At 43.8% G+C, this 16,208-nt stretch overlaps 1 protein-coding gene across 3 annotated transcripts in view; it reads left to right on the forward strand.

The window, feature by feature from the left end:
* Positions 1-1,372: 1,372 nt before the first annotated feature.
* FGD4 (FYVE, RhoGEF and PH domain containing 4) overlaps positions 1,373-16,208 on the forward strand; it is a 208,047-nt gene continuing 193,211 nt past the window's right edge. For all 3 annotated transcript variants that reach the window (XM_055318855.1, XM_055318854.1, XM_055318856.1), the window contains exon 1: positions 1,373-1,720. In XM_055318855.1, coding sequence (XP_055174830.1) covers positions 1,447-1,720 — 274 coding nt within the window. In that variant the 5' untranslated portion in view covers positions 1,373-1,446. The remainder of the gene's footprint in view (positions 1,721-16,208) is intronic.

The raw sequence follows: 16,208 nt of genomic DNA on the forward strand, positions 1-16,208 counted from the left end.
AACATCCATTTTTTTAAAAAAGGATTTTATTTATTTGACAGATGGAGAGAAGAGAGAGAGAGAGAGAGAGAGTCCAAGCATGGGGAGTGGCAGGCAGAGGGAGAGGGAGAAGCAGGCTCCTGGAGGGTGGGAGGGAGGTGGGTAGCAGGGAGCCAGATGTGGAACTGGATCCCAAGACCCTGGGATCATGACCTGATCAGACACTTAACCAGCTGAGCCACCCAGGTGCCCATTAGTGAATTTTTTAAAAAGATTTTTTAATTTATTTATCCACGGGAGACACAGATAGAGATAGAGGCAGAGACACAGGCAGAGGGAGAAGCAGGCTCCATGCAGGGAGCCCCATGTGGGACTCGATCCCGGGTCTCCAGGATCAGGCCCGGGGCTGAAGGCGGCGCTAAACCGCTGAGCCACCTGGGCGTTCCCCATTAGTGAATTTTTATTTTATTTTATTTTATTTTAATTAAAAAATTTTTTTTAAAAGATTTTATTTATTTATTCATAGAGACACAGAGAGAGAGCAAGAGAGGCCGAGACACAGGCAGAGGGAGAAGCAGGCTCCATGCAGGGAGCCTGACATGGGACTCGATCCCGAGACTCCAGGATCACGCCCCGGGGCGAAGGCAGGCGCTAAACCAGCTGAGCCACTCAGAGATCCCATTAGTGGATTTTTAAATGCACATAAACAAACCGATGTAACGTGCATTTTCTTCAGTTTGCTAGTTAGCTAATGGAAAACTAAACAACGTATTAAATGGACTGTAAAGCGTATTACCAACGAAACCCTAAATGTGTTCATGGCGATGGCGGGGAGGTGCCTGATGCTCTCCTGGATACCTGTGGAGTGCTGGCTCCACCTTTCTCCTCTACTTCCCCACATCCTTTATCTTCTCTGGTCTGATGCTTCTGGTAAGATAATTCGATTCGGTGAGATAAGGACAAGACACTGACGCAGAAACCCGAGTAGGGATTCCAGTTCTGCGGTGCTGCGCGCCCCACTTAGGGAACTCTGGTTTCCTGATGAAATACTTAATAGACCGGGTCGCCGTCGGACGTTCAGTAAGATTATCAGACGCGCGCCGCGCCGCCGCCCGGGGATACACAGAGGGGCAGGTCCCGGGCAGAGTCCAGGGTAGCCCGCAGGTGCGCGCGTGACCTTCGGGGCGCCACAGGTGAGCGCCGCAGGTGCGCGCCCGCGCGACTCCGCTCCGCCAATGGGCGAGCCCGCGGGGCGGGGCGGGGCGGGGCGGGGCGGAGACGGCGGGGGGCGGGGGGCGGGGCCGCCCGGAGAAAACCGGCTCGCAGCGGCGGCGGGGGCGCTCGGGTCGGCGCGGCGGGTCCGGGGCTGCTCCGGCTCCCTGCGCTCCGCCCTCGAGCTCGCGGGCGCCCCCGCCGGCGCCGCGCGGACGGGCCTCGCCCCGGGAAGGGACTCGCGCGGCGCGGGGCATGCAGGCGGCGCCCGCCGGGGTCCGCTCGCCGCGGAGGGGCCGGTCGAGCCCACACTTGCGGGAGGAGGAGCGTGGGAGGGAGCGCGGCGCCGCGAGCCAGCCCGGCACCATGAGCGGCGAGGGCGGCTTCAACTTCAGGCGGGTGGCTATCCGGAGGAAATCCGCTCCCTTCCACCTGCCGCTGGGGACCCCTCGGCCCTGGAGGCCCTCGTCGCCCCTGGGATGGGCCGAGGCGACCCCCCGGAGGGGCCAGGCACCTGCGGACGGCGCAGGTGAGTGCCTCGCGGGGCGGGGCGGGGCGGGGCGGGGCGGCGGCTGTGGGGCGCGCGGCGTCCGCAGGTGCGCCCGTGAGCGCCTGGGCAGGTTTCCCAGAGGGCTGAGCCGGTCGTCCGCCCTCACCGAGCCTGTCCCTGCCCCCAAGGGACGCCCGGGTGGCGCAGCGGTTCAGCGCCTGCCTGCAGCCCAGGGCGTGATCCTGGGGGCCCGGGATCGAGTCCCGCATCGGGCTGCGTGCGTGGAGCCTGCTTCTCCTCTACCTGTGACTCTGCCCCTCCCTCCCTCTCCCTCTCCGCCTTTCTCTCCCCCCCCATGAATAAATAAATAAAATCTTTTTAAAAAGTGGGGGATCCCTGGGTGGCTCAGCGGCTTAGCGCCTGCCTTTGGCCCGGGGCGCGATCCTGGGGTCCTAGGGTCGACTCCCCCGTTGGGCTCCCTGCGTGGAGCCTGCTCCTCCCTCTGCCTGTGTCTCTGCCTCTCTCTCTCTCCATCTATCATGAATAAATAAATATAATCTTAAGGAAAAAAAAAGTGTCCCTTCCCCCAGAGGACCTTGGGCAGGAGCCCGCAGCGGGCTGAGCTTGCCCTCGAGGTCACTTCTTAGGGAATTCCGGAAGTAAAGGTCTAACTTTAAAAGTTGGGCGAAGAGTTGTTCAGGCCCGTGGTCCAGACGCTGCAGCCGAGGTGCCTTCGCTAACCTCGGGCGCCCGCGGCCGGGGCAGGACCCGGACCCCAAGCGGAGGCCGCGGGGCGGAGCCTCGGACTCGCTGGGCCGCGGGGCCGGTTCTCTCTCGAAAACTACGCTTGGCTCCCACCCAAGTGTGAAAAGCTGCTCCTCCTATCAAGAAGTGGAACAATTATTGCTCTTTTCGTATAGATGAACTCAGCTCAGTAATGGGGTGAATATTTTGAGTTCTGAATTCTCATCGAATCTCAGTATTGGAAGAAATCCCAAAAATCTGTTCAAGCCCACATGTTCTCCTTCGCTCTTTAACATTTCGTTCCTCGCAGGGGAGCTTGAAACCGTGCGGAACTCTAGGGATCGTTCTCTTGATTTTTTTTTTGTTGTTGTTGTTGTTGTTATTCTCTTGATTTGTAAAACTTGTCTTCACCCCCCCCCCTTTCTGTGCTCCTGTCATTCAATAGCCGGAAATGTCTTGTACGAGGACCAGTTCAGAGGCAAAACCCTCATTTAACCAGTAGAAATACAAATACTTTTATTCACTTTCATTTTGTTGTGATTAAGCAAAGCTGTTAGGATGATTTAAATGTGGAAAGTATTGAAGTTTTAAGATTTCTGTCTTTAAAAAAAATTTAAGATTTCTGTCTTAACCGTGTCATGAAGTAGTTGTTTGTTTGCTTGTTTTAAGATTTTATTTATTTATTCATGAGAGACACACAGAGAGGCAGAGAGACACAGGCAGAGGGAGAAGCAGGCTCCATGAAGGGAGCCGGACGTGGGACTGGATCCTGGGCCTACAGGATCCCACCCTGGGCCCGGAGGCCATGCTAAACCGCTGACCCAGGGATCCCCATGAAGTCGTAATTAGTAGTCATAGGATAGAAAAACATGATGGGTGTTTTACATATTTACAGCCGCATCAGATAAGGGCAGATATAGTGATAAGAGAAGATATGTAATCAAGTAACTGGATTATATTTCTTTACCTCTCAATTTCCTCTTTTGCAAAATGAGGACACTGGTGAAATCATCTCTTCTCGATTTAGGTGTAATTCACTCTAAAGTGAATGGAAGAGTGTTTTCCTTTTTTAGTGAAAATGTATTGCTTTGTTTTGAAGTTATTATGAATTTTTGAATTGAGCTACCAAATTTCTTCTTTTTTTTCTTTTAAGAAAAGATTTTAAGTAATCTCTACATCCAACATGGGGCTCGACCTCATGACCCCAAGATGAAGAGTCTCCTATTCTTCCAACTAAGCCAGCCAGGTGCCCTGAACTACCAAATTTCTTAATCATCGGCTGTTTTCAGTTTTGAGGGCAATAAGATTGGAGTTCTTTCTTTACATCATCATTTTACTTAAAAATCACATGCTTGTTTCCAAACTGAGTAGGTGAACAAAAGATGAAGTGACTTCCTTAAAAGTGGAAGTGAATGGAGTTCTTTTCTGCAAAGCAGCTGGGCTTATAGTTCTTTTTTTTCTTTGTTCAGAGAAAAAATCCACAATACCTTTTTTTTTTTTTTTTTTAAGATTTCTTTTAAAGAGACAGTGTGGGGAGGGAGGGCAGAGGGCGAAGAGAGTCTCAAGCAGACTCCATGCTGAGGATGGGCTTGATCTCAGGACTTGAGATCAGGACCTGAACTGAAACCAAGAGTCAGTTACTTAACAGACTGTGTTATTACCTGGGCACCCCAACACTTTTTCTTTCTTTTTTAAAAATTTTATTTATTTATTCATCAGAGACACAGGGAGAGAGACAGAGACACAGGCAGAGCGGGAAACAGGCTCCATGTAGGGAGCCCCCTGTGGGACTTGATCCCGGGACTGCAGGATCATGACCTGAGCCAAAGGCAGACGCTCAACTGCTGAGCCACCCAGGTGTCACAATGCTTTTTCTCTTTAAAATTTTTTTTCAAAAGATTTTAGAGCAAGCAGAGTGGGTGAGGAGAGGGAGGCGTTGAGGGAGGGAGAATCTCAAGCAGACTCCCCACTGAGTGCAGAGACCATCTTGGGCTGGATCTGATGACCCTGAGATCATGACCTGAGCTGAAACCAGTAGTCAGACACTCAACTGTCACCCAGGCACCTCTTTTTTTCTTTTTAAAGTGATATGTAGAGGCACCTGGCTGCCTTAGGCAGTAGGTCATCCAACTCTTGATCTCCAGGTTGTAAGTTCAAGCCCCATGTTGGATGTAGCGATTACTTAAAAGTAAAATCTTTAAAATAAATAAAAATGATATGTAGCATGTAACAATAAGGGACGCCTGGGTGGCTCAGCGGTTGGTTGTCTGCCTTTGGCTCAGGGCATGATCATGGGATCCGGGATGAGTCCTACATCAGGCTCTTTGCATGGAGCCTGCTTCTCCCTCTGCCTCTCTCTCTCTCTCTCTCTCTCTTTTTGTGTCTCTCATGAATAAATAAATAAAATCTTAAAAAAAAATGTAGCAATAAATTTTCTAGGTCTATTACATTGTCTTAATTTTGTTTACAAGACCTCAAAGTTCCTGCTGCTGTTATTTTCAGAGTTGAAAAGTGAAAATCACTGTATCTTCCTAGCTAAGGGCGTTCCTCTTTACCCTGATATAATCTATAGTATCTACTGGAGAGTGATCCAGGGTTCTGACCAGTAGTCTTAACCTATTGAGTGACCACACCCTATTCAATTAGGTAGTGTAAAAACATTTTAGAAAGTGCTTCTTTCTTTGAATCAAATCTGCCTCCCTATTTAGTCTTATCCAACTGTCCTTGTATAAGTAAGATCCTCTCCAAAGCAAAACGGAAACCAGGTTTAAATTTGCAAGAAGTGTTGGTTTCATTGCAGCACCTAGGAAAGTATTTATATAATGAAACCACAACATTTAGACCCATTACATGCAGAGTGGACATTACTCATAATTTAAATATTTCCCTCTTAAAGAAGGAACAAAAACTGAGAGGTCAACAACTTAACAGAAAGTTGAGTTTAGTGGTATTGTGTTCTGTCTGTGATGGTGAAACCCACTAATTTTAGAGTTTTCTGATTTTTGGCCAAAAACAAAAAAGCCTACCAGCTGCATCTGCTGTATATGCCTGGATGTGAATCTTTGTCTAGGTGTCTCTAGAGAGGTGAGGTGGTTAAGATACAGGCTTTGGGGTCATATAAGACCCAAGTTCTAATTCCTCTTCTATTAACTAGCTGTGTGAATTGGATCAAGTCTCTTAATTTCTCAGTTTCTTCATCTGGAGAATGGAGAGAACAGTACTTTATAAGATTATACAAGTAAATGACACAAAACAAACATTCCAGACAGTATCATAACAAGAAATCTTGATCCATCTGTGTCTCAAAGAGTCTGGCCTTATGACACTCTAAATACTTGTTGAATGAATGAATACCCTCCTCCTATAATGTTTATAAAGCATTGAATGAATGCTCTGAATGAGTTCACATTTACCTATTTGCTTGCTTTGCATCTCTAGTGATGAAAACTTAGGTTCATGGATCCAACTGGTGGCAGAAGCGGATGTGGAACTTTTGGGGAAGGGATTAGGGGTCTGCCCAAAGCCCTGGAATTCCAAGGCACTAGAAAAACCTGGTATAGTCAGGTTTTACTGAAATTCTTCTCTACATGCATGTGCTGAAAAGTTGTTTGAAAAAGGAGTCAAACAGGATGCATCTAATCTTGTGAGTGTAGTGTGAGATTCGTTAGATTTGGACAGGAGCTCGTGAACCTGAACTTAAAAAGAAAAAAAAAGTACATCAGCTAATTCTCATGATCTGCTTGGTTTCTAAATGTCCTCCTGCTGGCTGCATCAGAATTATCTGGACTGCTAATTAGAAGTTCCCAGCCACACCCTAAGTATGATGAGTCAGAAACTCCAGGGGTAGGGTTAGAGAAGCTGTATTTTTTTTTTTTAAGATTTTATTTATTTGACAGAGCATGCACATAAGCAGGGGGAGGGGCAGAGAGAGAGGGAGAAACAGACTCCCCCCTGGGCAGGGAGCCCAATGCGAGGCTCCATCCCAGGACCCTGGGATCATGAGCTGAGCTGAAGGCAGATGTTTAACCGACTGAGCCACCCAGGTGCCCTGAGAAGGCATATTTTTAACATGTGCCCCAGAGGATTCTGATGTATAACCAGCTTTATGAACTACCGTGCATTCCCGGACATGGGTAAACCCTCCCTTCAGTCATGAGCACAGGCAACCAAAATTTGCAGGTGCAAAGCAAAGAATGATCTAGATAGCCCCTCACATAGCACATCATCTGAGCCCTCTGTACTTTTCGGCAAACTTTCTGCTCCTATCTGACTGATTCTTACTTGCAATTTTTTTTTTAAGATTTTATTTATTTGACAGAGAGCAGAAGCAGGTGGGCTGACAGACGGAGAGGGAGAAGCAGTCTCCCTGTTGAGCAGGGAGCCCAATGTGAGGCTTGATCCCAGGATGCCAATCACGACCTGAGCCAAAGGCAGATAGATGCTCAATGGACTGAACCACCCAGGCGCCCCGCTTAATTGCATTTTTTAACATCTGTTATAGGTCTTTTCTACTTTGCTCTTATTTCTCAGCTCCATTCCCACTTCAAGTTGACTTTAATTTATGCAGATATCCAATTTATATCTGACTAGATTATCTGATGTGAACTCAAGTGCCTTCCTTTCACTTCAGAACTGGCTTCTAATCTACTCAATAGCCGACCTCTTATTCTAGTGGTTTTCTCCTCTGTTACCTTCCCTGGGCTGCATGCATTTTTTTTTTTTTTAAGATTTTATTTATTCATGAGAGACAGAGACATAGGCAGAGGGACCGGGATCATGTCCGAGCTGAAGGCAGATGCTCAACTGCTGAGCCACCCACGCATCCATGCATGCATCTTTATTATCACTTCTCAGGCTTGTCCCACGCCCTCTTTTCCCTTCAAATGAGGTGTGCTCACACTTTACACCTGGATGTTCTTTGAAGCTATGGCCCAACAGCTTTCTTCCTTAAACTACTCTGTTCTTCCCTTGCTGTCTCCACTTCTTTATCCCTGTCACCCTGTCCTTCTCCCCACTTCATTTGCTTCTTGGCAGCTTCTCTTCCCAACACTGCATCAGTAGGTAATCTTAGGTCAGCAGTGGTTTCTCAAGTATCATCCAATAGACTGTTTCTGGACCATTTTCTTAATTTCTCTGTGGTGTTTGCTTCCTCTTAAAACTCTTCTTGGTCCTTATTATTGGCAATCTGATTTTCCTATTGCACCAGTCTCCAGGTTTCTTGCTCTGGCTAGCCCATTTTTCTTCTTTCTTCCCCTTATTTCCTGCCATCTCCATTCTTTGGTGGTGTCATCCACCCTCTTAAAGGTGGCTTAAAAGCTTGAAGGTAAGCTTTATCTTTAAAAGCTTAAGGGTAAGCTTTAGCTTACCTACACTGCTCTGTATTTTCAAGAACAGACTTTTAGTAACTATTAATGTTACTAAGGGCACAGAAGTGTGACTTTTTCTGCTGCAGTGCAGCCCCCTCCTCCTGACTTGGCTTGGAGGTATTACTAATGACCTTTGGGCTTCAGTGTTGAAGTCTGCTTTTCTTTTTTTTTTTTAAATTTTTTTTTTTTTTTTTTTATTTATTTACAATAGTCATACAGAGAGAGAGAGAGAGGCAGAGACACAGGCAGAGGAAGAAGCAGGCTCCATGCACCGGGAGCCTGACGTGGGATTCAATCCCGGGTCTCCAGGATCGCGCCCTGGGCCAAAGGCAGGCGCCAAACCACTGCGCCACCCAGGGATCCCGAAGTCTGCTTTTCTATCATCTACTTGCCAGCGGGTCATCTGCCATTTCTTACTGACTCACCTTCATTTCCTGATGGTAGCCTAGGTCTTATTTCAGACCTGCTTCTCGTCAATGGTAGTGTTATCCACCGCAGTCCCTCCTACCCCGTTAATTTTCATAAATCTGGGTCTTGATCATAATCCTTGCATTGTCAGAAGCCTTCTGTGGCTCCCCAACTACCTGTTACTGGTATTTATAATGGGATATTCTAAAATGGTCACTTTAGTGACTATCGGTCAGACTTTACCAGTAACCTCTCATTGTGGAGATGGACCTTTTAAAATTTGTGCAAATATTTACTCTTACTTGAACTATGAAAGTTGGACTAGTCATGCATTGATCACACTTCAGGAACTGTGTTTGTTTTCAGGAATAAATTTGGTATGGTTTGTAGAACATTGTCTAGAATTAGTTCTCTGTTCCTGGAGTGTAGTTGACAGTATGGACATCAACAAGTGTTCTGGCACCTGTAATCAATTTTGTGTCCCCCCACTTATGCAGAAATAGAGTGAAGAAGACAAACCCAGCTGCCATGCCCCTCATGCCTACCCATACACTGAAACTCTCCACTTCAGCTGTAGCATCTGCAGAAACTAGGGAGCTGCCACCATTCTGGAGTGTACATTGAGCCACAATGCAGTCCTGCTGCAGACCAATACCCCACGTCCTCTACAAGGCTGGGTGGGTCTCTGGGGCCTCTAGCAAGATTTTATGTGTTAGGCCATGTGTTAATTGTAACCCTAAAAATTGCAATGACTTTACAAAAAGGTTATGTATATTTTTTAAATGTATGCTAGTTGAGTATATTTAGAAAATGAAAAGTCAGTATGTATAACCAAATAAGATGCCCTAACTGAAGGATACAGAGGGGTCATGCTTATGTTTTCAAATACAATGCAATATGATGTGTGCAAGGTTATGAAATTATAGCCAAATTCTGTTAAAAATTTTTCTATCAAGGATTTTTATAAACAAAGTGATCTTCATTTTCCCTGCAGAAAGTTGAGTAACCTACTTTTTTCCCCCCAAACTATGCCACTTAATGATATCCTATTGATGACCTACCATATTGATAAATGGTATTGGGGGTTCAAAGATGACTGAGAAAAATGCCTTGACCTATAGTAATTTCCATCTTAGAAGGAGGGATATGATCTATAATAAACATCACAGGATAAGATAGCATTGTGTATAAGAACAATAACCAGAGTGCTTGTAGTTCAGAGGAAGGAAATCTATAGCAGGTTGGAAAAACAATTTCACCTCCTAGTTCTATTCAGAGCCCTATGTTGTTATCTCCATCTATATCTATTCTCTTTTCAAATCTCTGTATCCTTCATTACAGAGTTTTCCTCCTATAATCCCACTGAAGCTAGGGATCCTTTAGTCCTTCAACAGATGTTTCAGTGGTTACTGTGGATCAGGCATCGTGGCAAGGTATAGAAATCAAGGAGAGAAGAATCCATGTTAAGAGCTGAGTGTGGGCTTTGGAGGTAGACTGGTTGGGTTTGATTCCTCTTCTAGTAATTAGCTGGCTGATTTGGAGCTCTTTTCGGTTCTCCTCATCTATAGAATGGGAATATTAATATTACCTACATCATAGAATTATTGGAAGAATAAAAATGGATATTCTTTTTTTTTTAAGATTTATTTATTTATTCATTCAGAGAGAGAGAGAGAGGCAGAGACACAGGCAGAGGGAGAAGCAGGCTCCATGCAGGGAGCCCGACGTGGGACTCGATCTTGGGTCTCCAGGATCATGCCCTGGGCTGCAGGCAGCGCTAAACCGCTGCGCCACCGGGGCTGCCCCAAAAATGGATATTCTTAAAGGGTTTAGAACAGTGCTTTCAAAGTGTTCAGATAACTGTCAGTATTTTTGTTGGGATTAACACGGGTGCTAGCCTCAGTCTGGCTTTCTTTTCTCATTTTATGTGTCCCTCTAATCTAGTGCTGTCTCAGAAGATGGTGAATGGTTGCTTCCATTTGTACCTGTGGAGTGCAGGCTCCTGCCCAAGGTGCAAGCTGTGCTGGGCACATGTCTTTCTGTCCCTTTATCTCCCCTTTCTGCTTAGATCTCTCCCCCACCTGAGCTGCTGCTGACAGTGCCTCTCACTGCTGGCCTCTGTCCTTGGTCTTCCCACTTGTGCTGTTGTGAGGCCTGCTTTCATGGCCGACTTCCCTAAAGCCTGGATTGCATCACAGAACTATGACCCTCTACCTCTGTTTCCTAATTGCAGCCCGGCCTTCCTCTTCACACTGATTCTCTGGTGACTCAAGTGGCAGTTGGTCATCTTGCATGATCCACAGAGACCACAGAGTTGGTCATCTTGCATAATCCTTGTCAAGATGCGAGGCCAGCCCTCCCTTTTCCCTGACTATTTGTCTTCTTTGTTCCTAGAAGAAAATCTTCCTGTACTCAGTCTTACCAGCCAACTCAAGTTCTTTACGTTTGTCTGCTATACCTGCCTACCAGTCCCTACCTTGAGTCATCCATTGCCATCACTCCTCAGGGGCCCTTCAAAAGCCCACTGAGGGCTCAGGAGATATTATGTAAACAGAAGAACCCAAAACTAGTTTGGCATATGTTGGTTGGACATAAGAATTTTCTGGCAATACTGCCAGAAAATGGAATTGGGTTCCTTTGGTGGTTGTGAGCTCCTTATTAATGAGGTTACTCAAGGAGAGGCTAGGTGACTTAGTGGCAATGCTGTAGAGGAGATGGGATGTCTTGCCGGCCTGTGCACCCAGCGCATAGACTATTCTCACATCAGTGCTTCTCTGCTTTTCCTTCTGAGTCTACATGGTTCATATGGTCCTATCAGCAACATGTAGCAGTTTGTGCAGCGGTGTGTTAGGGAGCACGTGGGAGTGGTATACTTCAGTCTTGTTGAGAATTCATGGACACGGTGTCCTTTTTAGTTTACCGATTGTGCTCATTCCTGGACTGGAAAGAACAGTGTTGTGCTATGTCTTGACTAAAGAGAGCATTGGAGTTTGGAGGATCGGGGTTATTCCTACACTGGAAGAACTAGGGTGCTTTGTTGTTAGAAGTTTTGTTCTCTTCCAGCTTTCTCCCGTTTCCCATTCCTGCTGTCCTCCTTCCACAGTGTTTTTCTTCTTTGTCTATTGGGTTTCTCACTATGAGGACTTGGCTTTTAAGGTCAGAACTTTTCGTAAAATTTGTCTTTCTGCCCAAATCTTAATGGGCTTGCTTTAAAGAACAATTGGAGTGGTAGATACTAGGGATGATCAGAAGTAAGGTTTTAGTTTCCAGCTCTCACAGCAAAATATGAGCTGTGGAGCAATTGATACCTGAATTATCTCCATATTGTTTTCCAGATCTTCATGTATTTCATCAGATCTAAAATGTGTACTTTTTTACATTTTAACATCTCTGAAATTGGGATGCTTTCCATCGATGGCATTTAAAAAAGATGTTGAAATGTAGATTGGCTTGAATTTTAAAATGTAACTGTACAATATTTACTGCCTCTGAATAACAGTAAAGATTATGAAATCTATTCCTGGATTATATACCTTGAGAACATCGACTAACGACTTCTCTCTTCCCCTCCTCTAAACCTAAAACATACCGTGCATTGTTATCTCTGTATTTCTACTTCTTCAATCCCTTAACTGTAATTACTATAATAACAGTTACCCTTTATCGAGTACTTGTTGTTCCTAAGTCCTTTCTGTGCATAAACTCAATCATCGTAAGTAGGACCGGTAATCCCCACTGTACAAAAGTAGAACCAAAAGCCCAGACAGATTAAATGATTTGTTGAGTTTCATATGACTGGGGGAGCCAGAATGTAAACCTCTGCTCTTAACGCCTGGACTTTTCTATCTCCCATTAGTTTCTAATTCCTAGTTTTTAACATCGTTGAATATAAAGACATTAATTGTTAATCTTGAGAAATGGAGGAAACACTTTTCCCTAATACTTTTATCTGTTTTATCTATAGCATTAAAAACAAAAGCAAGGCTCTGGTCCACTGTAGCTAGCAAGGAAAAAAAAAAAGACATTTGCAAGGAGAAAGAAAAACATAAACATATTCTTAGAAAAGACTCTGGAGGGACGCCTGGGTGGCTCAGTGGTTGAGCATCTGCCTTCGGCTCAGGGCCTGATCTGGGATCCGTGATGGAGTCCTTGGGCTCCTTGTGGGGAGTCTGCTTCTCCCTCTGCCTGTGTCTCTGCCTCTCTCTTTCTGTCTCTCATGAATGAATAAATAAATCTTTAAAAAAAAAAAAGATTCTGGAAATGGAAACAAAAAATGGCTTACTGGTCTTTGCTGTGCAACCAGACTCAGGAATACTCACTTAATACAAGTCCTCTACTGCTTTCTTTCTGGGAAATTTTGACGAGATTATATCCCATCTTTAGCAGGGTGATAGTTACCTACTAACCTTTGAGGTTATGTGAACGAGATTACCTTCCAAGAATCCTGTTATTTGTAGCTGTTCTGTCAACAGGCAAAACTTCATTTCTCTTACCTAATTAAAGAAATAGAACTATAATATATGCCTATATAGTAGGATATGTCTACTATATCTGACGGATGTGTATATCTAGTGTTAGTGTATCAATAACATGGGCCTATTTGGTATTTGCCAGCAATTCACTTTAATTTTTTGAAGAGAATTATGGATAGTTTCCTCTCCCTTACTCTTAACATCTTCGTGAATAAAAAACTGGGTGTGAGTAGTCACCCTCAGATGCCCGCTACTGTGAAAGAAGTAGGGAACTGACAAGGGTGCTAATTAGAGCCCCTCTGTAGTCCTTTTATAGAAAGTGGTAAACTCAGGCCACTGGTTATGAAAACAGTGAAAAGAAGGGAAGAGAAGGATTCAGGAGGCAGCAAGGAGGAAACTGCCAATGATGGCAATCATTGTTCTGAAGTCAATGTGGTGCCCAGCATAAGCTCCTTTTCAATTGAGAACTAATGCCCGTTTCCAAGTTTTGGAACGGAATGACCAACTTGCATGTTTTGTTAACCTGGGAGCTTTGCTTTAACCACATTGTGGGCACTGGGGAGATAGAACAAACAATTTGAAAATTGAAAGATATTTATATAATCCCCACTTTCAGTGGATAGCTGTCATTATATAATGTCATGAAAGCTTCTCACAGCTAGCAGGGGTGCATTTGGTGCTTCTTTTCCTCATGGTCTTGATAGATGCTCATTTCTGCAAACTTGAGGAAGATTATATTGCAATCACATGTATCATTGATGCATTAAAGGTCCTTATTCCAGATCTTTTGTTAATTATCCATTTCTGGCATAGATTCCTGAATCCCACTATTTATATTTTTTTCATTTGGGAAAGGTCTCAAAGCCAGTTTCTTACCATAGTCCCTACAAGTGTTATAGTGCTCATTCAGAAAATAGGCTTTTGTCGTGGATTTTTGGAAAAGCTTAATAGTTTATATCTGCTTATTTTCCTTTATCCAAAAATACCCCTGCAAGAATAGATGATGGAAATCATTTCCCTTTGGTTTTTTTCTTCTAATATTTTCTCCTTGCTCTTGTGTTAATGACCAACTTATTGTAGACCTGAAAGTCTTGACTAATAGGGACTTTTAAACATTATTTTTAATGTTTAAAAAGTGTTGAGCTCATCAGTTTCACATTTTGACTTAAATTCTCCTTTTCACTGAGGTCACTCCCTGGCCCATCTTTATCATTGGAAGCCCTGCTCCCATACACCTCTCCTTGTTTTTGTTTTTCCTAACACTTGCCACTATCTCTATTTTTTAATCTTATTTTCTGTCCCTCCTCTCCCACCCTGGAATCCAATGAGAACAGGAGGTTTTGTCTGTTACATTCTTTTTTCCCCAAAGACGGAGTACAGTCAGGATCCTCATTATGGAGACTGCCCAGCCTAACTCTGAGGACTCATAAGACAGGGAGATAGGTGGTGGGTGTGTGTTAGGGTTGGGTTGTGGAAGTGAGCATTGGCCAGATCTGAGAGGTAAGGTGGCAGGCCTGGGCCCTTTGCACCAGTACACCAGTGGCCACAGCAACTGAGACACTGTTGGCTACAGTTTTGACAGTAACAGGTGGAGGCAGAGTCTGGGGTCAAACTGATTTTAAGAATAAGGTGGAGGGCAACCTGGGTGGCTCAGTGGTTTAGCGCTTGCCTTCGGCCCAGGCGTGATCCTGGAGTCCCCGGATCGAGTCTCGTGTCGGGCTCTCTGTGTGGAGCCTGGTTCTCCCTCTGCCTGTGTCTCTGCCTCTCTGTGTCTCTCATGAATAAATAAAATCTTTTTTAAAAAAGAATAAGGTAGAGACAGGACTTGGCCTAAGGCCTTCAGCTGGTCAAGTTGAGACTGTGTACACAGAGAAGCTTTCCTCATCACTTCTTTTAGTAATTAATGTATTGAATCACTTTAAGGTGAAGACTCTTTGTTAGCGTAAGAGCAGTGACGATATTGGTTGGTCTTTTTTTTTTTTTTTTTTTTTTTATATTGGTTGGTCTTGTTCCTTGTTATCTCTCTAGCACCTAGAAGCGTTCCTGGTTCACTGAGTTTTTGTGAAATTGTATGAGTGAAAGGATAAAAAATGTAGCACTCAACATAGTATTTCAAAGTACGTATTTTATGCCAGCTCAGTATTTAGAAATCTAGTTAATGCACACGCTTAAAAAAGAAAAAAAAAATACACAAGCTTTATCACCTCTTACCTTAATTGTTTTCTTTCCTCAGTTTCTTTATTGTTCCAAAATAGAGTTCCTTTAAATAAGTTTTCTTGGTGCTGTTGAGAGAGGATTCAATTTAAAAGTGTGTAACTATAACTTTTAAAAGTATATTTGTTTGATGTACAAAGTATCCTTTAATTATAGCTATTGAAGTCCCATCTCTGAATTGTTTTTTTTTGAGACAGAGTTATATCTTTGAAAATCTCCCATGGGTCGGGGTGGGATTTAAGGGGAAAAAGTCCATTGGCGAAGCAAAGGGTTTAGCTATCTGATAATGTACATTTAACCTGAACTATGTAACCACCTGAGCCTTTTCCCTTGGTTTTCTAAAGTTTCTCACGGGACCTAGAAAGGTTTCTCCCTCTTTAGCTCTCTTATTTAGTAGAACATTCTAAAACTTTCCATTTACATTTATATGATGGAGAAAGACCTTAAACCACACTAATTTGTTCTGTGTTAGCTTGTAGTATGTCTTCTTAGCCATGGAAAAGTTGGTTTTTCTTAACTAAAAAATGAGGTGCGGGTGAGCAGTTAATAGTTTGAGTACAAAACCCTTTATAGCTGGAATACTTAAAACAGTTTTATTCTCCTCCCATAAGTTTCATGCACGTGAAAATAATTTTAAATTCATAGGCTAAATTCATTTCTTAGCCCCTTTATATTAGTCTGGCCTTTTCAAAGAAGAAAGATGTAATTATACTGTCTACTTCCTTCATGTAAATTAGAATTTTTGTGTATCTGGGCCCACTCTGGTTTCTTTATAGGTATAATTAACTTAATTGCCTTCTCAGTGCTTTATGCTAGCGAAATGAGAACTGCTTTAAATTTCTATAGATACTGACATTTAGGAAATGATTAACTTGTGAACAGGGTTCAGATTTATTCTAATGAAAATATACAATATGATGAAGCATCATTTGGTGGTGTTGATCAAATCTTGTGTGTGCACTGTATATAAGTCATGGAGTAGTGGATAAGATTAAAGAAAATTCAGTGCAATGATGAATGATAGAATTTCTTTTCTAAGAGGAGTAGCTTCATTTCTAGGATATATATATATATAATTTTATGGATTCCTTGTTGCCTTTTTGAATGTTTTAGTCTTTGAGCTCTTTGAGCTGTCTCTTTTTTAGCACAAGTAAAATATCTTCTGTAGATCCACAGTCTTATTACTATTGCACATTATTTCACTCACTTTACATTCCTCTGTTCATTCTATATACTACTGATGTCACCATGAAAATTATTTTTCATAATGTTGCTCTCCAGAGTTGTGGGTAGGAGTATGCAGAAAATGCTCATTTTTCTTCA

The sequence above is a fragment of the Nyctereutes procyonoides genome, unplaced genomic scaffold (genome assembly GCF_905146905.1).
Source record: "Nyctereutes procyonoides isolate TBG_1078 unplaced genomic scaffold, NYPRO_anot_genome, whole genome shotgun sequence".
NCBI lineage: Eukaryota > Metazoa > Chordata > Mammalia > Carnivora > Canidae > Nyctereutes > Nyctereutes procyonoides.